Source organism: Pseudorca crassidens, chromosome X, assembly GCF_039906515.1.
Source record: "Pseudorca crassidens isolate mPseCra1 chromosome X, mPseCra1.hap1, whole genome shotgun sequence".
NCBI classification, from domain to species: domain Eukaryota; kingdom Metazoa; phylum Chordata; class Mammalia; order Artiodactyla; family Delphinidae; genus Pseudorca; species Pseudorca crassidens.
In genome coordinates, this window is record NC_090317.1 from 113,588,286 (window position 1) to 113,616,244 (window position 27,959).

The following is a 27,959-nucleotide window of genomic DNA, read 5'->3' on the forward strand; positions in this document are numbered from 1 at the left end:
ATAAACAGCTCATGCAGCTCAATATTAATAAAACAAACAACCCAATCCAAAAATGGGCAGAAGACCTAAATAGACATTTCTCCAAAGAAGACATACAGATGGCCAAGAAGCACATGAAAAGCTGCTCAACGTCTCTAATCATTAGGGAAATGCAAATCAAAACTACAATGAGGTATCATCGCATACCGGTCAGAATGGCCATCATCAAAAATCTACAAACAACAAATGCTGGAGAGGGTGTGGAGAAAAGGGAACCCTCTTGCAGTGTTGATGGGAATGTAAATTGATACAGCCACTATGGAGAACAGTAAGGAGGCTCCTTAAAAAACTAAACATAGAATTACCATATGACCCAGCAATCCCACTACTGGGCATATACCCAGAGAAAACCATAATTCAAAAAGACACATGCACCCCAATGTTCACTGCAGCACTGTTTACAATAGCCAGGTCATGGCTAAATAGCAACCTAAATGCCCATCAACAGATGAATGGATAAAGAAGATGTGGTACATATATACAATGGAATATTACTCAGCCATAAAAAGGAATGAAATTGGGTCATTTGTAGAGACATGGATGGATCTAGAGACTGTCATACAGAGTGTAGTAAGTCAGAAAGAGAAAAACAAATATTGTATATTATCACATATATGTGGAATCTAGAAAAATGGTACAGATGAACCAGTTTGCAAGGCAGAAATAGAGACACAGATATAGAGAACAAATGCATGGACACCAAGGGGGGAAAGTGGCAGGGGCAGATGGTGGTGGTGAGATGAATTGGGAGATTGGGATCGACATATATACACTAATATGCATAAAATAGATAACTAATAAGAACCTGCTGTATAAAAATAAAATAAAGTAAAATTCAAAAAAATTGTATTTTTAAAGTTCAATAAATAATGTACTTTGTTTAATTATCACAGCCTCAAGTAAGGTTTGATATAATCTAATAGCCTGGATCAAAAAAAATATCAATAATTTGTACTACATCAGGAATGAGAATTTATCAATTTAAAAGGAAATTGATAAATATTACTCAAAACAGTCTTTACACTTAAAAAAATACAAAGTACAACATTGAAGCAGATGCAACATTCTGCCCCAGGTGCTTACAATGCTCAGTAATGACTAGGTATGCTATGTCATGCCTACTGTAGCAACAAATTCATTATTATTTTTATTATAACAGAATAGGTCAATCACAAGCTGTTCTGTAAAAAACAACATGCTACAAAAAAAAAAAAAAAAGACACTGGAGGCTGACTCAAGAGCAGCCTTTTATTCTGTGAATTCTAATATTTATGCTAAGCATGGCCTGTTCGATACTTTTTTTAAATGAAGGAAAATCACAATTGAATAAAAGTTCCAGGGACGAAATACCATTTCTTGAACAAAACCATATACAGCTAGTTTGAGGGCATCTAGTTGATTTAATTTAATTTATTTAGATTAAAATTCTGTTAGTAAAAAATACTTGTACCTATGGTAATACTAAAAGGGCTTTAAAATCTGTCACACATTTGGTTAAGAGAGCATACTGAGTGCTTGTTTATGTTTTGTTTTCCTTTAACGCATATACTCATCATTTATAGACAGACAAGCAGGTTGTTGAATAACCTGGTTTTCTGTCAATTAGCTGTGCTTTAACATGATGGAGAATTATTAATATACAAGTCTTGACACCAGGCAAATAATTCCTTTTCCTCTTCTTCCAATTCGTCATCTGACATGAGCTCATTAACTTTTACAATGTCAAAGAATGGGGTGGAGAAGACCATCGTCTCGTTTTGCTTTGTACCCGGTGTGTCCATTTTCAGTTGCTAGGTAGAATTATAAATAAAAGCGAAAAGTGTTTTATATTTGGTTTTTACTATTTTATGTTTTTTATATTTGACTGTTCACACTTAGCCTCATCTCAAAAAAATATATAGCAGATTTTTTAAAAATTACAAAGTAAAACATGAATACATGTTCATTGTAAATATTCCTGCAATGTAGTATACTGAAGTCGACTTTCCACACTACAGGTCTTAATAAGTGTAAATAGAAATGACTTCCACTTTGAGAAAAGCACTATTAGCGATGTGCTGAATCAACAGTGCCAATATACAGAAACAATAGGGTTTTTGCCAACTCATGCTCATGTGGAGTCAAAATGGCTGGTATTTATCAGAATAGCTACTCATATTGTTTAAGAATTTTTAAAATATGCGTTACCAAGAGGAATGTAGCTTTATACTATCCAAGGTATATACCAAATGTATGTGTTTCATCCTTGAACTTGTAGATTAGGAAAATTCTACTTAAGGAAGTAGAATTACTTACAGTTTGAATATTGTCCAAAACAATGAATTCAGTACAAGTTAAACTTACAGTTCCCGCAGAAGCAATTTTTTCTTTAGCCATCTTATAAGTTTTTTTCATTTTTTCAACTTTCATTTGAGCTTGCTCGGATCGACGTCCCAGGTGTTTAATTTGACTTTGCTGTTGGTAGGGCCGATATAAAGGTTGAAGACTTGATAAGGATGAAGGGCACCTAGAAAATATTTGTAGTATAGACAGAAAAATTGTACAAAATAAAATTTTAAATTTAAGCAAGTTCCAAATTTTATTAAAGCATTCTCTGGTAAATATATCCTAGACCTCAGTGCTTGGAGCAATACTGCACGTAAGTTTTTAGGCCAAAGTTATCATTTCTGCTTGAGTTACATAGCATAGTTCTTTGCCACTTATGAAGGTGTATAGATGATGTTTACAATAATGATAGTGAAAATTATAAAATGTTATATCAATTTAAAATCAGTCTTCCGGGAAAATACCGTGTAGTAGCCATTTGAATCTTTTTAAAAGATATACTATATACTAACACCAAAAAGTATTAAATTTCATAATGGCTGAAACAGGTTGCTTTTATCAGTGTTGGGACCAGACACAGTTGGTGCCATGCTCATAGTCCCCTTGGGCCATAGCGCACACTGGCCTCACTTAGCCTGAGAGCTTTCTTATGAAAACAAGAGCCCTTGTGCAGGGAAAGGGCCCCAGAATTAATACCTCCCCTCCTAAGCTACCCTTAACCAGTGACTGATGGGTGTTGGTGTATACATATCCCAACTCCCTTCCCCTCTGTGGGATAACTTGAGTTGTGTGTTCTACACTGGCCAGGACATTCCCAGGAGAGATTAAGCTCCAGTTACCCACAGTGACAACCTGCTTGCTAACATACACTGTTCTGGCTGCCTGCTCTTCCCTGTTTCACTTCTCTACCCCTCTCATCAGTGGTTCCTGGGATCACCTCCCAAATAAACTACTCATACTCAAATACTTACCTCAGGGTTTGCTTCTGAGAGATCCCAAACTTTGAACTGCCTTCAAAGGAGCCGTTAAGAAAGTACTTTTCCCTCTTCAGTTGATTTAGAATTTGGCTACTTATTTGGTTCTTTAAGTGACTCATTCTAGGATAATCAGTAGCATGAGTCTAAATAGCAGGGAGCCTACAGTTATATATGGTAGCAGAGAAAATTACATCATTTATTTGACCTTGGTGGTAACAGAGTTAAGTTCCATATTCAGTGCTTAGATGGATGAGTTAGAGAAAATCTATTTCATGATGACAGACTGCACCCTACACTAGGCCATCTGTCTGGCAAATGTATAGCCTTGATCATAAAATAAATGGGCTAAATTATGTTATTGGGTCAGCACCCACTCATCTCTACTCCTGAAAAAAAAACAACCAGTGTGTTTGCCTGACAGTGGGTCACCAGTGTCTTTTCATGTACTAAAGGAGTATTTTTCATTTCAAATATGACTGTGTGAAAATAGACTACCAATAGGTCCTCTTCAGTCTTATCATCTCTTTCTTTTTCTTAAGAAAAAAAGCTTAATTTGTAAATAAGATGGGCTAGGTGAGACTTGGTAATGGAAAGAAAAAAGGAAGATAACTGGTGCAGTCATAGTCTGTCCATGTTGTTTCAAATCATAATACAGTCTATTTTGCTACAACATGTTCTTTTATAATGTGAAATGGCGCACATGTTATTGGTAAAGAAGGGAATAATGTCACTGTAATTTATATGCAATTTATCCTCTGCAAAGGGAGCCAGAATATCAAGACTAGAATTATAACCTTCAGCAGAAAAGGAAAAAGTTCTCCTCTGTGCAGCATGGGCAAAGGGAGCCCTTTTGGCTGCATTCATGAAAACAAGAATGAGCACAAGCACCTAGGGCTCTCTCCGCAGAGAGGCACTCCCCCGCACACACACACGATCCACCCTTACTGCCCTCTTCCCTACTCCCTGCCTTGAGCGGTTCATGGTTCCTGGCAGGTCACACTGCCTCTCATGTCCACTTAAAAGGCCACCACATTGGCCCAGGGCTCCACTTCCATCTGCACTGTCTCGGTGCCCACTACCTGCTCTAATGAAAGAGCCGCCAGCATTTTCACTCTATTGTACATTTTTTATATTTGCTGTGGCGGCCTGTCTGGTGGTACAAGGTATCTTCCCAGGTACCAATTGTCCTTTTCGTTAGTGCTCTGTTTGCAAAGTTGCATAAGTCTTGAGCAATCTGCCCCAACCCATTTTTCCCCATATGCTCTGTTATTATTTTTCATGAGCTATTTGGCAGAATGTGAACATTTCCAGAAATGCCCCTAGTATTGTAACCCCAGTGAAGGATCACTTTTTACCTAACTTGAGAAACAATCTGTAGCTGGTGCTGACGCATCTCTTCTGTTTTTGGTCTTTGTAATAGATACTTCATTTCTTTTTTTAGACGGTTTGAGATTATTCCAGACTCCGCATAATAAACTATGTCATACATTATCATTGTCCTAGGAATGTTTTCGAGATTTAATCTTCGCCAGTAGTTATTTCTGCCACCAGAAGATGCAGGGATCTTATCCAGAAGACTGGAATACTATATAGAAAAAATAACTAAGCATGATTGGCTGTGGTGTTCTCGAATGTTTTTGACACATTTCCCAAGGATCCACTCAAATATTACTTCATGCAAAAGCATTCCTTGATCCCATCTCTGAACTGTATTGGTATCTCACTTCTATGACTCTTATTACTGACTACTTGATGTTCTAGCTATCTGTGTATGTTTTAGCTCCCCTACTGTGACAAGGCAGGATCCTTATCACACAGTATCATGCACATAGTACCACGCTCATTAAATATTTATTTAATGCATAAACACTAAATCTTTAAGGCAAATATAACTCAGATAAATTAAACTCAGGATGGGCCTGAAAATTGAAAATAGCTATGTGATCTACATACCTGGCAATACTTATTCATGACATGCTTGCATTGAAAGGACATTTGCACAAACCTTTTTAGAAATAATTAGTTCACCTCTGGTGCTAAGTGGCAAATTTCACTATTTTCATTTGGAGTATTTGTAGAAATCCCACCTTTTTTTTTTTTTTTTTTTTTTTTTGCAGTACGCAGGCCTCTCATTGCTGTGGCCTCTCCTGCTGCGGAGCACAGGCTCGGGATGCACAGGCTCAGCGGCCATGGCTCACGGGCCCAGCCGCTCCGTGGCATGCGGGATCCTCCCGGACCAGGGCACAAACCTGTGTCCCCTGCGTCAGCAGGCGGACTCTCAACCACTGCGCCACCAGGGAAGCCCTCTTTTTGTTTTTAATTTAAAATATCAAATTAGGAATTTAAAAATATAAATATATATAATCAATTCAACCTTATAAATGTTCATTTAAGAGATAGGAATAGGGCAGGAGGAGCTACAATCCTGGCATTTAGGGTATAACACACGTACACTCTCTCTCTCTCCCTCTTGTGCTCTCGCACTCACACACATACAGGCAGTGCTCCCTTTGTATCATTTAGGCATGCACGAATTTCAATCAATCACCACCATTTAGTCAAATAAGCTCAGTCCTTCAATAACACAGTTCAAATTTCAGTTACCACAGTAAAACTGAGTTAAATGCATAAAGTACAAACTCTGCTGCTAGCTCTTCAGTCCATAGATTACTACATAAATAACAGATGTGCATGGTGATAAATGACAAATCACGTCAGTTCTTTCGAAGTGTGTCAGTGATTGGTCACTGTAGATCTGCTTTTTAGTTCACTCACAGACAGCAAAGTGTGTAATTGTGTTACCTTTTTGTCTCCCAGTGATAAACCCATATGACATTTTACAAATAAAGATAATCAAAAGAGGGAAAGGTCAGGGCTTCCCTGGTGGCACAGTGGTTGAGAGTCCGCCTGCCCCGGTCCGGGAAGATGCCACATGCCGCGGAGTGGCTGGGCCCGTGAGCCATGGCCGCTGAGCCTGCGCGTTCGGAGCCTGTGCTCCGCAACGGGAGAGGCCGCAACAGTGAGAGGCCCGCGTACCACAAAAAAAAAAAAAAAAAAAAAAAAAGAGGGAAAGGTCAAACAAAGAAAGAAAAAGTGGTAAAGCTGGAAGTGAAATTCAAATCAAAGGTAAATAGAGTTCTAGAAGAAATAGGTGACCATGGGGATGCTGACACTGCCATCATTCAAGACACTGCAGCAAGGCTGCTAGACGAATTTGGTGAAGGTGAACTTATCAACATAAATGGGGAAAATGGCACTGCTGAAAAGGGTAAAGTTTTCTCAGAGGAAGTAATGTTGGCAAAAAAGAAGCTTCATATTAAAGGAGCTCTGAAACATTTCATAACATTTAAAGTACAAAGGATAGGGAATTCCTTGGTGGTCCGATGGTTATGACTCGGTGCCCTTACTCCCAGGGCCCTGGGTTTGATCCCTGGTGAGGGAACTAAGATCCTGCAAGCTGCGTGGTGCGGCCAATAAAAGTACAGAGGATAAAATGTTGGCGGGTGATCCAAACTTAGAAAGGAGTATGACAATTTGCCAGGGCATGGAGAAGATGCTCACTCCTTATTGTAAATTATATGAGAACAAGAAGGTAAGCACTGATTAAACTACTCTTGATAAAACGATTTTTTTACAGATTTATTGAGATTCATGTCTCATATAATTCACCTATTTAAAGTATATAATTCAATAGTTTCTAGTATATTCACAGTTGATAAGCTTTTTACAAAGAAATAAAACATTTTAAATTCTGAATGTTTCTAATGTTTTAAATTATAGTGTACTAAATAAATGTTTTGCTTTTTTCCATTTTCCTATATATTTATAACAGAGTAAGAGAGTTTTTAATGTTTTGATAAGATTTTTTTAAAGGCACGGAACAATCACGATTTTTCCCATTGATGATTAAGTTTGCTCTGCATGGTTTCAGCTTTTATGGCCCTGCACTACCATGCAAAGCGAGGACTGCCTGTATATTTTATTTCCCGATAGTGGAATGGTAAAATGGGTAAACATCTCAGAACTGTCTATGATCTGCTCTGCACCTATTAGCTAGCTATACGACCTTGAGTAAGTTTTTAAAAATCTCATTAAGCTCCATTTTCCTCATCTCTTAAAGGGTCACATAATTTACAAACTTGAAGATTAAAGGAGATAATATGCATTTAAAGAGCTAAAAACAATGCTGTGTCCATAAAGGGCTCAATAAATGTCAGCGATCATCAGATCTCTCTCTTCCAATATGTCTATCTGGGAACTTCTTTCTATGACACCAATCCTTGGCATAGGGACAATCTGGAAGTATGCCACCCATGTCCTTAGCAAAGATAGCTGACATCCCCAAGCTCTACTTATTTCCTGGTTCAGTCCCCAAATCTTCTAGGTTAAGGCTCTAAAAGAAAGATAACACAACTGGGAGTCTCTAAAGCACCGCATTAATTTCATGTTTCACATGCAAGCAACTGGGTGAACAGTTAAGGCCATATATTATTATTATTATTATGAGCTAGAATTTTGGGATCCCTTGTTTCTTTAGAACTTATAAAACAGGGGTAATAATAGTACCTGCTTCTTAGGGTTGTTATGAGAATAAAAGGAGTTATTACACCAGCATTTGCTATTATTACTATTCAGGTATCTAGTTTAAGTTCCCTGATTCAGCACTGCTGTCCGACCAGTTATACAAACCAGAAACCTAGAAGCCATGTTGGACACTTTCTTTTAGCTTACCTCTCTGTCCCCAAGGCCCACTGCTTTTATTCTCTAGTTATCTCTTGCATCTCCAGCCTCACAGCCCTAAACCAAGATACCACCATCTCTCCTAAAATATTGCAGGAACCTCCAAACTAGAAGGAGGCTCTTGCTGTCTTCTAATCCTTTATCTATAATACATTGCAGCCAGATGGGTCCCTTCACATATTAGATTAGGTCACCGCATTTCCCGAAACACTGCACCAGCTTCTCATTGCACACACAATCAAGGAAAAAAATAAACACCTTACTATGGTCAAAAGCCCTGCATCATGATCTCTTACCAGCCCTCTAGCCTGACTGCATACCACACCTTCCGTGTTCTCCCTTCTCCAGGCCCACAAACCTGCTTTCATGCCCTGCAGTTTGTCCTGCCACAGAGCCTTTGCCTGGGGTGCACCACCCATTCAGCCGCAGACCGAGGCTGTGACACATTGTTGATTGCCTGCCTATCACCCATTTCCCTCTTCTCCCTTACTTATGGAGCCCTGATTTTTTTTCACATATGGAACAGACATATGCTCTGGGAAGGAAGGCCCCAGCACATGAACCATGATTGTTCTAAGTCAATCATGGGAAACGATCCCATTTCCCTTTACAGTGATTGGTTTAGGGGGAGCATGTGATCCAGTTCTGACCAATGGGACCTGAGAGGAAGTCTGTTGGGGGCTTCTGGGAAAGATTTTTCTTCTTGAGATTTAGAGAAAAAGATGCTGAGTCCTCTTCTTCCTGCCTTTGAATGTAGTTGAGAATGTGATAGTCATCTTGTTACTATGTGAAGGAAGCTGAGAGGACTGTAGTGAAGCTGACCAACAACCCTGATGTCCTTGAGCTGCGACACTAGCTATCCCAGGACGCACCTGTCCAGGGACTCCCTAACACGGGACAATGTCCTTTATTGTTTAAGCCTCTTGTGGTTGGGGATATTCTGTTCCTTGTAGCAGAAAGCATCGAAACAATAATAGACCCCTTCCTTACTAGGTCAAATCCCCGTCATGTACTCTTTTTAGCACCATGTATTTATTTTTGATTTTTTTATTGAGATAAAATTCACATAATATAAAATTTACCATTTTAAAGTATAAAATTCAGTGTTTTTTTTTTTTTTTTTTTAGTAAATTCACAATATCTATCACTACTAATTCCAAAACGTTTCCATCACCCCTGGAAAAAACCCTACATTCCTTACCTATCACTCCCCAGACACAAAAGGCCACATACTATATGATTCCATTAATAGGAAACGTCCAGAACAGGCAAATTCAGAGAGACAGAAAGCAGATTAGTGGCTGATAGGGGCTGGAGTGACAGAGGAATGGGGAGTGACTGCTTAATGGATGTGAGGTTTCCTCCAGGGTGACGAAAAGGTTCTTAAACTAGACGGTAGTGATGTTTGCACAACACTGTGAAGGTACTTAATGCCACTGAATTGTACACTTTAAAATGATACATTTTATATTGTGTGTATTTCACCACAGTAAACTGATACATGATTCTTCCTGGAGGATAGGGTCACGAGGCTTATTTTGTTGTTTTCAATATCTAAATTGCAATATCTAAATCCAAATCTAAATTCCTTACTTGCATGTAATCTTTCAGGGTGACAATATCTATTTCATCAGTTATTTTGAACTTCTGGAAAAGACGTTCATCTTCCATAATTTGATGATAAAATTTCTTTTTCCCCATTATTTTACAAGCATCAACCACAGCCTATAAAGAGGAAAAAAATACTTTTAAAATAGTAGTATAATAGCAATAACTATCAGCACACATTTTACATATTTTTTGAGACAAATGCATCAAATATTGTTCCTTTCTTCTAGTAGCTTGCTATTCAATAAAAAGACTGTATTTACAAAGAAAAGATTATATAGATTTTTAAACCACTTAAAATTTGTTTCCATAACCATATCTAAATAGTTTTAAAATGTAGCTAGAGGAGTAGCGGAGTCCACAATCCTCAGAGGACATTATTTTCCTTTAAAAAACAAAACAAACCGCTAACATATTCATGCTGTCAATGCAGAGAAAGCTTATCTGGTTATTAAACAGGTTGCCCTAGGAACCGCAATGAAAGGTACTGGGGCCAGCTCTCTTTTATGTGGCTGTTAATATCTCCCCCTCAAATGGAAACATGTACGTTTCAGAGGGCTGAGACCTCCCTCTCCTTTAGGCTTTTCTCAGTAGCAAAAGAGTAGCAAACAAAGGTTTTTTTTTTTCTCTCACAAATGTCAACATTTTCTACTCAAGGAAAGCACCTAAGAGGGCAGAGACAGAAGAATCACAGAAAACATGGAGGCTCGAATCCAGTCTGGCTGTATTTGCACCATACCCCTCCACGTATACCTATCCTTGTGCTAAGAGCAATATACATAGACTGTGAATAGAGAATTAAATGCTTCCCCACCCTCCTTCCCACCCCCCGTAAGTATGTGCTGACTATTCTAATACATATTTATATTACATATCTGTGCTTCTGGCCACAAAGGTTATGCTTATGTGAAGGGAGACTGGCGTAGATGAAAATTCAAGCATCATTTGATTCCAGATCAGTTTCTTTTTTCCTTTGTATCTCAGAATGTGATACTGTGAAAGTATGGGAACTCTGTGTTTTAATGCTGATATAAGACTATAGAATAGTGGTTGAGACAGGACTAAAACTCGGAACCTGTTTTTACTTAACACGCAAAATAATAGCAAGCCTTAATGTACTTCTTATTCCAATTCTCACTTTTCTTATCCAGAATATTTCCTATTTATTTCTTTATTTAAATTCCAAAGCTTAGAACACAGACACATAGGGAAAGTGAAAGAAAATATTCAAATGGTTGTAGTTTGATTCCTAATGCACTAAATCGAAGGGACAGAAACAGTTTACTAAAAATGTGATGGCAGATCATTTTGGCTTTCCGTTTCATTAGTTTCTTTAAACACTATGCATCTTTAGGCAGATCATTTTGGCTTTCCGTTTCATTAGTTTCTTTAAACACTATGCATCTAAAGAAAAGGCAGTATTGGCACATATCTCCATTATGCTTTCTTGCAATTTATTTCCTGTGGGTTCTAATTAACCATCCCCACAGTGACACTAAAGGTAAAAGCAAATAGTTGTACGCAGAACAGGTCTGAAAACCCTATAATTTCTGCCTTGCGAATTTCTTTAGATATAACTATATTTTACTAGCTCAAGTTACTTAGAAAAGGTATTTCTTGTCAGTTCCTACTCTACTCCACTCAGCCACCACCACCAATCTCTCCAAGTCCCAGTTTCCTTATTCATACAGTGCCTCAGCTGCGTGGCTCAGATTTGTCAAGCCCATTTCAGTCTCTCAGCCAAAAAAACCCCATGCCTGGCAGCACAGGGCAGGCTTGTTGCCCACTTGTGACAGGGGTTTGAAAAAAGTTTGCCCTCCAGTGGTCAAGATGTTCTTTCTCAGACATTGGCTGTGTATGGCCAGATTCAGGAAAGTCCTTCTGGATAGGAAGGGATGGGAATAAAGAGCCCAGCCCCAGGAGAAAGGGAAGGGTGAAAACTAGGCAACGATTCCAGGTGAGCAGCCAATCAGACTAGGATTCAAGAGGAAGGTTCCATTCTTGGTGGGCGACTCAAAGGGTCAGAGGCGGGCATCTCTAAATTTGACTCCTCCCCTGATAGCCATCATCACTCCCCCACAGCTCTGCGGCTACCTGCTGGGCAAGATCTACAGTTAGGCTTGTCAAGCAGATATATGTAGAAGTGAAGTCTCAGTTCTGGCCCGGACGAGCCTCTCCAAGTTCCAGCTTCCACACAGGCAAAATGGGAATGACATGTACCTCATCAGAGTTATCAGGGGGTCATATAAGAGAATGTATTTACCAGGGTTCCTGACACAGAAGTAGTTAAGAGCATGGGCTCTGGAGTCAGGCTCACTGGGTCTTCATGTCAGTTCCTTCACTTTGTAGGTGTGAGACCTTAGGCAAGTTACTTAGTCTTTTTAAAATGAAGACAATAACAGAATCTACCTTCTAGAGTTTATGAGAATTAAATGATAATGCACATTAAACGTTTAACATCATACTTGACAGTGCTCAATAAGGGCTGCTATTATTAATAACGTTTTTCCTTTTTACATAAATGCCCAATCCTCAAAAAGAACAGGGATCTTCAATTTAAAATAACAATTACTGGATGTTCATGTTTAAGAATTGTCAATTACCCAGAGGTGTCCAGGTCATGGGGGAGGGCACCTTTAGGACAGTGCTTGTCAGACTATATTGTGCCTAGGATCATCTGGGGGTCTGGTTAAAATGCATAGGCTAATTTAGTGGGTATGAGGTGGGGCCTGACAGCCTGCATTTCTAATAAGCTCCAGGGGATGCCATTGCTGCAGGTCTGCAGACCACACTTTGTTTATTTTATTTTTTATTTATTAAAAAAAAATTTTTGTTTAAAATTTTTTTTATTTTTATCTTTGCAGACCACACTTTGAGTAGCAAGGCTTTAGGATATTCTAAATATAGTTGGTGGACTACGATAGTGACAACCCTCTTTAAATAAGCATAGCTCTGAAAATAGATCATCAAAGTAGGTAACTGAATTGAGATCTCTTTTTTATACACATGGCTATCCAATTGTTCTAGCACCATTTAAACTGCCTTCACACCTTTGATGAAAAGCAACTGATCATATATATGTGGGTCTATTTCTGAACTGTCTGTTCTATTTCATTGATCTACATGTTTGCCTTTTTGCCATCACTACACTGCTGGGATTACTATAGCGTTTTTTTTTCTTTATATTTCCATTCAACTTTTATGTATTTTTTTTCTTATTAGTCATCAATTTTATACACATTAGTGTATCCATGTCAATCCCAATCTCCCAATTCATCCCACCACCTCCACTCCCAGCCGCTTTGCCCCCTTGGTGTCCATATGTTTTTCTCTACTTCTGTGTCTCAATTTCTGCTCTGCAAACCGGTTCATCTGTACCATTTTCTAGGTTCCACATATATGCATTAATATACAATATTTGTTTTTCTCTTTCTGACTTATCTCACTCTGTATGACAGTCTCTAGATACATCCACGTCTCTACAAATGACCCAATTTAGTTCCTTTTTATGGCTGAGTAATATTCCATTGTATATATGTACCACATCTTTATCCATTCGTCTGTCGATGGGCACTTAGGTTGCTTCCATGACCTGACTATTGTAAATAGTGCTGTAATGAGCACTGGGGTGCATGTGTCTTTTTGAATTATGGTATTCTATGGGTATATGCCCAGTAGTGGGATTGTTGGGTCATATGGTAATTCTGTTGTTAGTTTTTTAAGGAACCTCCATACTGTTCTCCATAGTGGCTGTATCAATGTACATTCCCACCAACAGTGCAAGAGGGTTCCCTTTTCTCCACACCCTCTCCAGCATTTATTGTTTGTAGATTTTCTGATGATGCCCATTCTAACTGGTGTGAGGTGATACCTCATTGTAGTTTTGATTTGCACTTCTCTAATAATTAGTGATGTTGAGCAGCTTTTCATGTGCTTCTTGGCCATCTGTATGTCTTCTTTGGAGAAATGTCTGTTTAGATCTTCTGCCCATTTTTGGATTGGGTTGTTTATTTTTATAAGACTGAGCTGCATGAGCTGTTTATATATTTTGGAGATTAATCCTTTGTCGGTTGATTCGTTTGCAAATATTTTCTCCCATTCTGAGGGTTGTCTTTTCGTCTTGTTTATGGTTTCCTTTGCTGTGCAAAAGATTTTAAGTTGCATTAGGTCCCATTTGTTTATTTTTGTTTTTATTTCCATTACTGTAGGAGGTGGATCAAAAAATATCTTGTTGTGATTTATGTCAAAGAGTGTTCTTCCTGTGTTTTCCTCTAAGAGTTTTATAGTGCCCGGTCTTACATTTAGGTCTCTAATCAATTTTGACTTTAGTGTATGGTGTTAGGGAGTGTTCTAATTTCATTCTTTTACATGTAGCTCTCCAGTTTTCCCAGCACCACTTATTGAAGAGGCTGCCTTTTCTCCATTGTATATTCTTGCCTCCTTTATCAAAGATAACGTGACCATCTGTGCGTGGGTTTATCTCTGGGCTTTCTATCCTGTTCCATTGATCTATATTTCTGTTTCTGTGCCAGTACAATATTGTCTTGATTACTGTAGCTTTGTAGTATAGTCTGAAGTCAGGGAGTCTGACTCCTCCAGCTCCATTTTTTTCCCTCAAGACTGCTTTGGCTATTTGGGGTCTTTTTTGTCTCCGTACAAATTTTAAGATTCTTTGATCTAGTTCTGCAAAAAATGCCATTGGTAATTTGATAGGGATTGCATTGAATCTCTAGATTGCTTTGGTTAGTATAGCTATTTTCACAATATTGATTCTTCCAATCCAAGAACGTGGTATATATCTCTCCATCTGTTGGTATCATCTTTAATTTCTTTCATCAGTGTCATAGTTTTCGGCATACAGGTCTTTTGTCTCTCTAGGTAGGTTTATACCTAGATATTTTATTCTTTTTGTTGCAATGGTAAATGGGAATGTTTTCTTAGTTTCACTTTCAGATTTTTCATCATTAGTGTATAGGAATGCAAGGGATTTCTGTGCATTAATTTTGTATCCTGCAACTTTACCAAATTCATTGATTAGCTCTAGTAGTTTTCTGGTGGCATCTTTAGGATTCTCTATGTACAGTATCATGTCATCTGCAAACAGTGACAGTTTTACTTCTTCTTTTCCAATTTGTATTCCGTTTATTTCTTTTTCTTCTCTGATTGCTGTGGCCAGGACTTCCAAAACTATGTTGAATAATAGTGGTGAGAGTGGACATCCTTGTCTTGTTCCTCATCTTAGAGGAAATGCCTTCAGTTTTTCACCATTGAGAATGATGTTTGCTGTGGGTTTGTTGTATATGGCCTTTATTATGTTGAGGTAGGTTCCCTCTATGTCAACTTTCTGGAGAGTTTTTGTCATAAATGGGTGTTGAATTTTGTCAAAAGCTTTCTCTGCATCTATTGAGATGATCATATGGTTTTTCTCCTTCAATTTGTTAATATGGTGTATCACATTGATTGATTTGCGTATATTGAAGAATCCTTGCATCCCTGGGATAAATCCCACTTGATCATGGTGTATGATCCTTTTAATGTGTTGTTGGATTCTGTTTGCTAGTATTTTGTTGAGGATATTTGCATCTATATTCATGAGTGATATTGGTCTGTAATTTTCCTTTTTGTAGTATCTTTGTCTGGTTTTGGTATCAGGGTGATGGTGGCCTCATAGAACGACTTTGGGAGTGTTCCTTCCTCTGCGATTTTTTAGAAGAGTTTGAGAAGGATGGGTGTTACCTCTTCTCTAAATGTTTGATAGAATTCACCTGTGAAGCCAACTGGTCCTGGACTTTTGTTTGTTGGAAGATTTTTAATCACAGTTTCAATTTCATTGCTTGTGATTGGTTGGTTCATATTTCCTATTTCTTCCTGGTTCAGTCTTGGAAGGTTATACCTGTGTAAGAATTTGTCCATTTCTTCCAGGTTGTCCATTTTACTACAAGCATACAGTTGCTTGTAGTAGTCTCTTAGGATGCTTTGTATCTCTGCGGTGTCTGTTGTAACTTCTCCTTTTTCATTTCTAATTTTATTGATTTGAGTCCTCTCCCTCTTTTTCTTGATGAGTCTGGCTAAAGATTTATCAATTTTGTTTATCTTCTCAAAGAACCAGCTTTTAGTTTTATTGATCTTTGCTTCTATTTCATTTATTTCTGCTCTGATCGTTATGATTTCTTTCCTTCTGCTAACTTTGGGTTTTGTTTGTTCTTCTTTCTCTAGTTCCTTTAGGTGTAAGGTTAGATTGTTTATTTGAGATTTTTCTTGTTTCTTGAGGTAGGCTTGTATAGCTATAAACTTCCTTCTTAGAACTGCGTTTGCTGCATCCCATAGGTTTTGGATCGTTGTGTTTTCATTCTCATTTGTCTCTAGGTACTTTTTGATTTCCTCTTTGATTTCTTCAGTGATCTCTTGGTTATTTAGTAACATATTATTTAGCCTCCATGTGTTTGTGTGTTCTATGGTTTTTTTCCCTCTAATTGATTTCTAATCTCATAGCGTTGTGGTCAGAAAAGATGCTTGATATGATTTCAATTTTCTTAAATTTACTGAGGCTTGATTTGTGACCCAAGATGTGATCTATCCTGGGGAATGTTCCATGCACACTTGAGAAGAAAGTGTAATCTGCTCTTTTTGGATGGAATGTCCTATAAATATCAATTAAATCTATCTGGTCTATCGTGTCATTTAAAGCTGTGTTTCCTTATTAATTTTCATTTTGGATGATCTGTCCATTGGTGTGAGGTGTTAAAGCCCCCTACTGTTATTGTGTTACTGTCGATTTCCTGTTTTATATCTGTTAGCAGTTGCCTTATGTATTGAGGTGTTCCTATGTTGGGTGCATATATATTTATAATTTTTATATCTTCTTCTTGGATTGATCCCTTGATCATTATGTAGTGTCCCTCCTTATCTCTTGTAGCAGTCTTTATTTTAAAGTCTATTTTACCTGATAGGAGTATTGCTACCCCAGCTTTCTTTTGATTTCCATTTGCATGGAATATCTTTTTCCAACCCCTCACTTTCAGTCTGTATGTGTCCCTAGGTCTGAAGTGGGTCTCTTGTAGACAGCATATATATGGGTCTTGTTTTTGTATCCTTTCAGCAAGGCTGTGTCTTTTGGTTGGAGTATTTAATCCATTCACCTTTAAGGTAATTATTTATATGTATGTTCCTATGACCATTTTCTTAATTGTTATGGGTTTGTTTTTGTAGGTCCTTTTCTTCTCTTGTGTTTCCCACTTAGAGAAGTTCCTTTAGCATTTGTTGTAGAGCTGGTTTGGTGGTGCTGAATTCTCTTAGCTTTTGCTTGTCTGTAAAGCTTTTGATTTCTCCATCGAATCTGAATGAGATCCTTGCCGGGTAGAGTAATCTTGGTTGTAGGTTCTTCCCTTTCATCACTTTAAGTATATCATGCCACTCCCTTCTGGCTTGTAGCGTTTCTGCTGAGAAATCAGCTGTTAACCTTATCGCAGTTCCCTTGTAAGTTATTTGTCGTTTTTCCCTTGCTGCTTTCAATAATTTTTCTTTGTCTTATTTTTTGCCCATTTGATTACTACGTGTCTCGGCGTGTTTCTCCTTGTGTTTATCCTGTATGGGACTCTCTGCACTTCCTGGACTTGGGTGGCTATTTCTTTTCCCATGTTAGGGAAGTTTTCAACTATAATCTCTTCAAATATTTCCTCGGGTCCTTTCTCTCTCTCTTCTCCTTCTGGGACCCCTATAATGCAAATGTTGTTGTGTTTAATGTTGTCCCAGAGGTCTCTTAGACTGTTTTCATTTCTTTTCATTCTTTTTTCTTTATTCTGTTCTGCAGCAGTGAATTCCACCATTCTGTCTTCCAGGTCACTTATCTGTTCTTCTGCCTCAGTTATTCTGCTATTGATTCCTTCTAGTGTAGTTTTCATTTCATTTATTGTATTGTTCATCTCTGGTTGTTTGTTCTTTAATTCTTCTAGATCTTTGTTAAACGTTTCTTGCATCTTCTCTATCTTTGCCTCCATTCTTTTTCGTAGGTCCTGAATCATCTTCACTATCATTATTCTGAATTCTTTTTCTGGAAGATTTCCTATCTCCATTTCATTTAGTTGTTTTTCTGAGGTTTTATCTTGTTCCTTCCTCTGGTGCATAGCCCTCTGCCTTTTCATCTTGTCTATCTTTCTGTGAATGTGGTTTTTGTTCCACAGGCTGCAGGATTGTAGTTCTTCTTGCTTCTGCTGTCTGCCCTCTACTATAGCATTTTAAGTCTTGGAATCAGGTAGTGTAAATAGTCTAATTTCGTTCTTCTTCTCCAAAGTTATTCAGGCTATTCTACATCCTTTCACTTGTTTTTGCTTTTGTGTGTGTGTGTGTGTGTGTGTGTGTGTGTGTGTGTGTGTGTTTGTAAATACATGAGAAATGCTGTTGGAAAATGAGAAGGAAATGAAACTAGAATTGGATATAAGAACGAGGGAAAAGATGGAACCAAAAAGAATTGGTGAAACTCCCCTCCTTCATAAATGAACTTAGATTAAACATCTGAATGGACTACAACTGACTTATTTCTTTCACATGGAGAAATAAATAAACTTAGTAAAGTTGTATCAGTTTGCTAAAGACACAGTGTCTACATTCAAAGAGCAAAAAAGTTGAGTGAACTTAAAGTGAGAAAATTTCCATTTCTACAGGCTTTCTATTAACTATGAATCCAAGAATTGCCAGAATTTGTTTTCAACCTGAACTAAAGGAAAAAGGAATCCTAACCTGTTCTCTCCAAGTTGGGTATGTTCTGATCATTTGTAACCCCTTATAATGTTTAGTGAAAAACTCAAACTGAATAGTATAATCACATTTTAAAAATAAGAATGAAAATATTTTAAATATATTTAAATAAAAATATATTTTATGGAAAAATATGTGCAATAATATGTGTATTTTTATGGAAAAATATGAAGCATACACAATAAACTATTAACAGTGATCACCCAAGGTGAATGAAAGTTGCAGCACAAAGAAGAAAGGCATAAAGGCATATTTTCCTTTAAAAAAAATCTCTGTGCTATTTCTTTTAACAGTTACTTTGTAATTAAAATAAAATTTAAGTTATTATACAGCATTTTAATGAATTATGATATATACACAGTGCTTTCCAGTCATGGCCTCTAAGGTTCTCATTTGCTCCAGCCTGGGCATAGCAGGGTCTGCCAGGAGCTGTCTTGGGAAAATTTCAGTTCCTAAAAAAGCCACATTATATAACCTCAGAAAAGCAACAGTTGATGAAATTTTATAGGGACAACTATAAGCTTATTCTGTAGATAAATGTGGCATGAATTTATCTCTGGAATGGAGAATAAACATCTACTTTCCCATTTGAAGTCATTCTATACAAATGAACAAATATTAATGTTTCTGAAATACCATATTCCACATGAAACCACTAGTCCTTTTGATACATTTCTGAAACCAAGCTAAATTTTCTCTGATATTGCCTGAGAAGACATAGAAAAGCAGTCTCTTTTCCTTTTCTAATATTCTTCAGAGAATATATGCTGCACATGCTGGATCTGGTCAGAAACTGCCAGGCTGTGTGGTCTTCTATCCTGAATACATGCCATTACTGATGATTTCAGGTGGGTCATACTTTTCATGTAAGATATTTCCAGAAGGCTACAAGAAAACAACCTTTGATATGTGGTTTATAAAAGGCTAAATATGAGAATGTACACATTTTCTCGACTATAGTCATATATAAGGGTCAAAGGAATAAAACCTATGCCGTAGATCCTCACTATTAAAAATGTGGTACATGGATCAGCAGCAGTGGCAGCTGCTGGGAGCTGGTAGAAATGCAGAATCTCAGGACCCGTCCCAGATTTACTGAATCAAAAACTGCATTTTAATAAGATCCTCAGGTGAGTCCTATGCTGTAGACACAATTATGATGAATATTCACGAAAGTTAAAAGTATGAGAACTCATGTAAAAAAGGATAAACGTTTTAAAAGTTCCTTTTCAATACTCTAGCACAGTTTTTCTAAACATGCTACCAGAATCAAAGAAACAATGATAAAATACCATTAAAACAAAATTGCATAAATGTTCTGCATAATTAAAAAGCCCTGACCAACAGGCCACTGTAATGCATTATTAGCAAACCAAAATTTTCATACAAAGAAAACTGATGGGTATATTTTAGGGCCTTATATAAGAAATTCATTCCAAATATTTTTTTAGCTAATAAACAGAGTCACTTTGAAACATGATGCTTAAAAAAATACTACCTGCTTGCTGGGCTGTTTAATGGTGAAATAACATAGTCTGTATACTTTGAATGCAATTCAGATACCACATAGATGTTAAAAAGCTAAATTAACACAAACTCTACATCATGAAACATCACCTCACTTGACGGCTTTAATACATTTTTTCCACTGAAATACTTGTAACCAAGGCCTTCAGTATGAAGAAAAATTTTAAACACGATGAAAGGTGGAAATGTTTCACCACTAAATCTGAAATAAAGACCAAAATTAGTCATTTGGCATCAGGTTTGGAGCTGTCACTTCTCCTCCTTGTACTTAAGATCATTCACATATTTTTTTGCATGCAGGGTAAAAGCTATACCAGAGCATAAAAAGAACTGGTCATGAAACGGATCACAGAGTATGAAAGAGCCACACTTTGGCATGTGTGCTCACAGTTATTCTCATATGTGTGTCAGACTGAACACATCATGAGAGATGAGAGCTACTTTCAAGGCAACATTTGGCCCAAGAGTCATGCCTCAGTTTCTTCACATAATAAATGTAAATAAGAACAACACATTTACTTTGTAATTACATATGAGGACTTAAGAAAATAAATTTCTAAGATTCCTTCACATTAACGAAGCACTGCTTGAAGTAAATCAGTATAAAAACATTACCTGAATCTAACTTTACACTTCAAGCAAGGATCTTTAACAAGCTCAGCCTCAAAAGGGCTCACTTTCTTCAAAATTTCACGTGTCACATGATGTTCCTGAAAGAGATGATGGTGCTATAAATGGAATGCGGTACCCTGCCCAGGCACAATCTATTGAAAATAACAGAGAGGGCATGGCAAAGTGACAGTACACCAGAAAAACGGAGCTGGAGGAATCAGGCTCCCTGACTTCAGGCTATATTACAAAGCTACAGTAATCAAGACAGTATGGTACTGGCACAAAAACAGAAATATAGATCAATGGAACAGGATAGAAAGCCCAGAGATAAACCCACACACATATGGTCACCTTATCTTTGATAAAGGAGGCAAGAATATACAGTGGAGAAAAGACAGCCTCTTCAATAAGTGGTGCTGGGAAAACTGGACAGCTACATGTAAAAGAATGAAATTAGAACACTCCCTAACACCATACACAGAAATAACCTCAAAATGGATTAAAGAACTAAATGTAAGGCCAGACACCATCAAACTCTTAGAGGAAAACATAGGCAGAACACTCTATGACATAAATCACAGTAAGATCCTTTTTGCCCCACTTCCTAGAGAGATGGAAATAAAACCAAAAATAAACAAATGGGACCTAATGCAACTTAAAAGCTTTTGCACAGCAAAGGAAACCATAAACAAGACGAAAAGACAACCCTCAGAATGGGAGAAAATATTTGCAAACGAATCAACCGACAAAGGATTAATCTCCAAAATTTACAAGCAGCTCATGCAGCTCAATATCAAAAAAACAAACAACCCAATCCAAAAATGGGCAGAAGACCTAAATAGACATTTCTCCAAAGAAGATATACAGACTGCCAACAAACACATGAAAGAATGCTCAACATCATTAATCATTAGAGAAATGCAAATCAAAACTACAATGAGATATCATCTCACACCAGTCAGAATGGCCATCATCAAAAAATCTAGAAACAATAAATGCTGGAGAGGGTGTGGAGAAAAGGGAACCCTCTTGCACTGTTGGTGGGGTAAATTGATACAGCCACTATGGAAAACAGTATGGCGGTTCCTTAAAAAACTAAAAATAGAACTACCATACGACCCAGCAATCCCACTACTGGGCATATACCCTGAGAAAACCATAATTCAAAAAGAGTCATGTACCAAAATGTTCATTGCAGCTCTATTTACAATAGCCAGGACATGGAAGCAACCTAAATGTCCATCGACAGATGAATGGATAAAGAAGATGTGGCACATATATACAATGGAATATTACCCAGCCATAAAAAGGAACAAAATTGAGTTATTTGTAGTGAGGTGGATGGACCTAGAGTCTGTCATACAGAGTGAAGAAAGTCAGAAAGAGAAAAACAAATACCATATGCTAACACATATATATGGAATCTAAAAAAAAAAAAAAGAAAATGGTCATGAAGAACCTAGGGGCAAGATGGGAATAAAGACGCAGACCTACTAGAGAATGGACTTGAGGACACGGGGAGAGGGAAGGGTAAGCTGGGACAAAGTGAGAGTGGTAGTGTATATATGGACATATATACACTACCAAATGTAAAATAGCTAGCTAGTGGGAAGCAGTCGCATAGCACAGGGAGATCAGCTCGGTGCTTTGTGACCACTTAGAGGGGTGGGATAGGGAGGGTGGGAGGGAGGGAGATGCAAGAGGGAAAAAAATTTTTTTAATAAATAAATTTAAAAAATAAATAAAGCAGTGGGTCTGTGGGTCAGACGGTGAAAAAGTGTACACATTTCTCAGAGTTTATCATTTTTTTCAGAGCTGCTAAAATTCGCTTAATGTGACTATTACTAATTATAGATTACTGTAATCACAGGTGATTTTATTAGGAGAATATTTAGTACTATATGAAAGAAGACTTAATACTCTGCCAGCGTTGCCAGAGTTGTTTGGGGAGTGGGGGGATGTGCACCTTTTTCTTCGTTTCTTTGTTTTTATTCAAATAGGACTATATTATTCATAATGTTCTGCACTTGCCTTTTCACTAATGAGATACTTTAGCTATTTTTCTATTGCAGATTCATATGCAAGGCTGCAAGCCTTAACAGTAGGAAAGCACCAACATTTATTTAACCAGTATCCTATCGATGGACATTATAGGGTTTACTTTCTTTGCTGTTACAAACAATACTGCAATGAAACTGTATATAGATTGTAGAATGGATTCCTACAAGTGAAATTGCTGGGTGGAAGGCAAAGGCACTTTTAATACAGAGATTTTTAGTGCTAGAAGATCACTCTCTCACATCTTCAAATAAGAAATAGATTTAAAAAAATCATATTGGTTTCAGAAAAAGACACAGTAGTTACCCATGTTAAAAGTAAATCCAGGGCTTCCCTGGTGGCACAGTGGTTGAGAGTCCGCCTGCTGATGCAGGGGATGCGGGTTCGTGCCCCGGTCTGGGAAGATCCCACATGCCGCAGAGCGGCTGGGCCCGTGAGCCTGCGCGTCCGGAGCCTGTGCTCCGCAACGGGAGAGGCCACAACAGCAAGAGGCCCGTGTACCGCAAAAAAAAAAAAAAAAGTAAATACAGAAATATTCATTTAGAGTCAACCAAAGAAGAAATCCCATAACCCCATGCAATATTATTAGATTCAAATAGACGGGATTTTAAAAGGTTATATATTCTTTCTTTATTTAACACACCTTTTACCTTGATAAGTAATTATATCTGTCAGAGCAAACAAGCAAAATACATACCGCTGCACAAATTGTACACTTAAGGAGTTGAAACATTGACTTGTCAAGATGAGATAACCACACTCTCTGTATCCTGTGAGCTGAAATATCTTTATTATTTCTGAAAGGAATAAAAAGAGCCTAAGATTTGTGAAGTAGTTTTCATTTTCCTAAAATCTTGGGGAACTCTGGATTTATGCTTCCTCCTCTTGCATCTCCCCATCCTCCACCCTAAGACTGACCTAATGAGGAACATTTGGATGTGGTAATTAGAACTGGTCATCTGCCGAATCTAGTCAGAATGAGGATAAGAAATGCTTGAGAATATTTCCCTTGAGATTAAAAAAAATCCTGGCTAAAACTTTATCATCAAAAAAATGTGCTTTCTAAAAACATCCATGACCTAAAATGATTCCATTATAGTTCTTAAAAACACTGTCCAACTAGTTCAAGTGCTAAGAAAATAGAATATAGAATAGTTGAAGTTACAGTAGGCCCAAATTTTCTTCTGGGACCGGATGACCATGCCCTAGAAAAAGAAACTCCCTTCTCTGATCTTTGTTTGAACCAGGCTCATCCCAGTTAGGTCAGAGCATTATTCTACTTTTGATCATGTCCCAGCCCTGGCAGATAATAGGGATCTCACTCTCCAAGAACTGCCCCCCCACCCCATCATTACCCCTCACAGGGCTACAAAGAGAGGTAGGTACTCCTGTATAATGCCACTGTTGACTGGCAAAGTGCAGACTACAAGATGTAGAGTAGAAAAGGCCTGAAGTATGGAAACAGACCCTTGAATACTAGCTGATGACATTTATTAGCTGCTTAGCCTTCTGCAAATCAGTTACCTTGTTCCAGTTGCTACTTCCTCACTTATAAGATGTAATAACAAGACTGCATCACAGGGTTGTGTCAGGATCAAAGAGATGTGTGTTAACATGCTTTGTCAATTATGAAATACTATAATTATAATTATTATTCAATTCACAAGTATTTTTAAAACACACAAAAAACCTCTAATTTACAAAACAAGAAGTGTTTGATGTTAGCTGGGTAAATACCATACGGAAACTGTCCAGTTGTGGAAGATGATACCAGGCGAAAAATGGCTACTTACTGTTGTTTTCCCTTTGTCTTTATAGCATTTGACAAATGTACTTTGTGACCTTTTCCCAAGCGTGGACTATCTGATTTGGGGACACCAGTAACTGATGTCTTTGGGGAATGACTCATTTTCCTCACAATGAAGTACTCTGAAATACATAAATTAAACATTTGAGGTCACAATCTATGTTATTACACTGTTTGGATGAGACTCAAGTGCCATTATGATTGTTGTGCTAATTCCAGAACCCCTGAAAAAGGAAGGTTTCATAGATCTCTTTTTTTTTTTGAGTCACTAGTAACACTTTTTTTTTCTTTTTTTTTTTAACATCTTTATTGGAGTATAATTGCTTTACAATGGTGTGTTAGTTTCTGCTTTATAACAAAGTGAATCCGTTATACATATACATATGTCCCCATATCTCTTCCCTCTTGCGTCTCCCTCCCACCCTCCCTATCTCACCCCTCTAGGTGGTCACAAAGCACCGAGCTGATCTCCCTGTGCTACGCGGCTGCTTCCCACTAGCTAGCTATTTTACATTTGGTAGTGTATATATGTCCATACCACTCTCTCACTTCCTCCCAGCTTACCCTTCCCCCTCCCCGTGTCCTCAAGTCTATTCTCTATGTCCGCGTCTTTATTCCTAGATCTCTTAATGTTGCTTACATTCTTTGTGTACTACAAATATTATGAGGTATATGGGAAAGACAAGTGGATCTATCCATAGCCTTCTAACTTGTCTCCCTGTCTGCAGTCTCTTCCATCCTCCACACTGCAGCTGGAGTTAACTTTTCAGAGCAATAATCCAACCTTATCACTCTTCAACTTAAAATCTTTCAGGGACACCTCATTTCCTCCAAGCTAAAGTCCAGACTCCTTAGAATTGCATTCAACTCTTTTCACAATCCAGTTCCATTCTTTCTCAAATCTCAAAATATCAACTTTCCACTAGCATTCCTCTCTATACTCTGTGAGAACAAGAACTTCTTGCCAAAATCAATGTTTTACGACTCTGTGCTGCTGATCATGCCATTTCCTCTACCTGGAATGACTTCCCTACCACCAGCAAACATCAATTCATCCTTCAAGACCCCAGCTAATTGATGCCTCTTCCCTGAAGTTTTCCACTATCTTTTTTCCAGAACTACTGACTACTGTCTCCAAGGTCCCATAATACTGTATATGTTTTTCTTTTACAGTACTTCTCGTATTGTATCATAATTTGGTTCCTTGGCTGCCACCCCACAAGCTTGTTGAAGGCAGGAGGCATTTTGCTAACCATGGAATCCCCAGTGCCTATCAGAGTGGAGGGTTTTTACATGCTTTCCAAAAACTTTTCATCCTGGTTTTACCATGGAATAGCTGTGAGACTTTGGGCAAGTCCCTTAACCTTTCAGGAGCTCAGTTCCCTCCCTGGTAAAGTGAGAGGACATGTAGTAAGTGATCTGATTTCATTTCTGATTTTCTATCCTTTGACACATTACTCCAATTTGGAAGCAGCTGCCAAATTCTTAGTCACTGCTTAGTATCTTGTACTAAACCAGGTCCTCTTTATCTTTTCTTTTGGTGCCATGGACCCCTATGGACAAACTCCTTCTATGAACTATGTTTTTTAAGACACATAACATAAACTATATGGGATTACAAAAGACTCCAATTATACTGAAATCATTGTCAAAACATTTTCAAAAACAAAATTATAGAAATGTGTCTTCTTTATGCATTAAGTAATACGAGAGTGCTAATAATCACTGTACTTGTGAAGTGGTAATGAGCAGAAACGATATTTCAAGAAATCTGCCGTGACTGTAACATGATATGAAAATACTGTGCTTTCTATGGATGACAAAGTCACAGGTGCTGCTGATACTACTGTGTTTTGTTACCTACACTATAATTGAAAGAAATGCTAAAGTTCAGTTAGACGTTAGTGAAAATAAAGTTGCAATTTTTCCCCAAGTTCATGTACCCCCTAAATTAAGAATTCCTGCCTTAATTTATCACTTATAAGTCACACTTTTATATGCATACGACATTTCATTACTGATGCAGAGCCTTCAGTCTCCTTAATATTTCTCCTTAGGGATGGGGATGTGGATGGCTTGGAATACACTATTCTCTCGAGAAAGAGAAAAGCATTCCTTAATATCCAGGAGCTGGGGCTTCCCTGGTGGCGCAGTGGTTAAGAATCCACCTGCCAGTGCAGGGGACACGGGTTCAAGCCCTGGTCCAGGAAGATCCCACATGGCACAGAGCAACTAAGCCCATGCACCACAACTACTGAGCCTACGCTCTAGAGCCCGCAAGCCACAACTACTGAGCCCGCGAGCCACAACTGCTGAAGCCCGTGTGCCTAGAGCCCGTGGTCCGCAAAAAGAGAAGCCACCACAATGAGAAGCCTGCACACCGCAATGAAGAGTAGCCCCTGCTCACCACAACTAGAGAAAAGCCCACGTGCAGCAATGAAGACCCAATGCAGCCATAAATAAATAAATAAATAAATCTATATTAAAATAAAAATATCCAGGACCTGGCCTGGCACTCACAGCTGGGCTTTAGTGTTAACCCTGGCTTCCTAACAGCACCGAACCCAAAGCAAAGCCCTGCGTCCTTGAACCCGCCCCCAAATCACCCAACCAAAGCCCAAATCCTAGAATAAATCTTTCTAACACCCTCTTACTGAGATTCCCCACTGTTTCCCAAGGTGTGCGTTTTCCTAGCAGCAACAAGAAAAAAACCCAACTTGTTCAACTACAGATGTGTTCTTAGTGGTCTTTGGCTGGAGGGCAGTGACACAGCACCACAAAAATCCCCCCAATCTTCTGGATGCCTGCCTGGATGGGCTTACACTTGCTATAGGGTTAGAATATAAAATACAGAATGAAATATAGAACACTACCCTATTATGAGCCACTGTAACAATTGTTTAGGTGAGATCACAGGCTTTAAAGGCCGACAACTTAGATTGGATCCAGACTTCCCACTTTCCTTCTGTGTGGCCTTGCACATATTACTTGTCTGTGCCTCAGTTTCTTCATCTATTAGATGGGAAGTAATAATCGTGCCCACCTACTTGGGTTGTTGGAAAGAGAAGACGACTATGGACAAGGAGTTTAGGTCAGAGCTTGGCATATAGTAAACGCTATTGGTGGTTGCTACTCTTGTTAATAAGATAATTATTGTCATTACTACTTATTTCTACTAGTATTAAGGGACAAACATTTGATTCCCAGTGAGGGACAGAAGCTTAAGCATTTTCAAGAGGAAAAAAAATGTCAGGTCTTTCGAGATTAAATGACGTGGCAAATTAGTTAAAATTTAAAATCTTAGAAATGTCCAGCCCAGAGTAAAACAACAACAACAACAAAATCCCCACAAAACTAAAAACCTTTTGTGAGGTAAATCCAGGCCCCAGAGGTCGGCGGCTGCGGCTGCTAGGCTTTCGAAGCCGCCCGAGGCCTGCCGAGCGCCCCCGCCCGGCGGCCTCCGCACACACGATTCTCAGCCCACACCACTGGGCGCCCAATCGCAACGGCGA

The 27,959-nt window shown here is 38.2% G+C and overlaps 1 protein-coding gene across 1 annotated transcript; it reads right to left on the bottom strand.

The window, feature by feature from the left end:
• Positions 1–1,330: 1,330 nt before the first annotated feature.
• CXHXorf58 (chromosome X CXorf58 homolog) lies at positions 1,331–27,955 on the bottom strand. Its single transcript, XM_067722521.1, has 9 exons — positions 27,810–27,955; positions 24,434–24,569; positions 23,338–23,437; positions 20,586–20,680; positions 20,061–20,172; positions 9,675–9,806; positions 4,697–4,926; positions 2,383–2,545; positions 1,331–1,829 (listed from the first exon to the last, which is right to left on the bottom strand). The coding sequence occupies exons 2-9, from the start codon at positions 24,547–24,549 to the stop codon at positions 1,653–1,655; spliced, it is 1,125 nt and encodes a 374-aa protein (XP_067578622.1). The 5' UTR covers positions 24,550–24,569; positions 27,810–27,955; the 3' UTR covers positions 1,331–1,652.
• Positions 27,956–27,959: the final 4 nt, after the last annotated feature.

Excerpts from the sequence above, each read along its gene's own strand:
- CXHXorf58 (XM_067722521.1), bottom strand. The coding sequence starts at position 24,549 with ATGAGTCATTCCCCAAAGACATCAGTTACTGGTGTCCCCAAATCAGAT. Across the intron at positions 4,927-9,674 it reads CCCTGAAAGATTACATGCAA|TATTCCAGTCTTCTGGATAA; the intron begins GTAAGGAATTTA and ends TTTTCTATATAG. Across the intron at positions 1,830-2,382 it reads AAATTGCTTCTGCGGGAACT|CAACTGAAAATGGACACACC; the intron begins GTAAGTTTAACT and ends AATTCTACCTAG.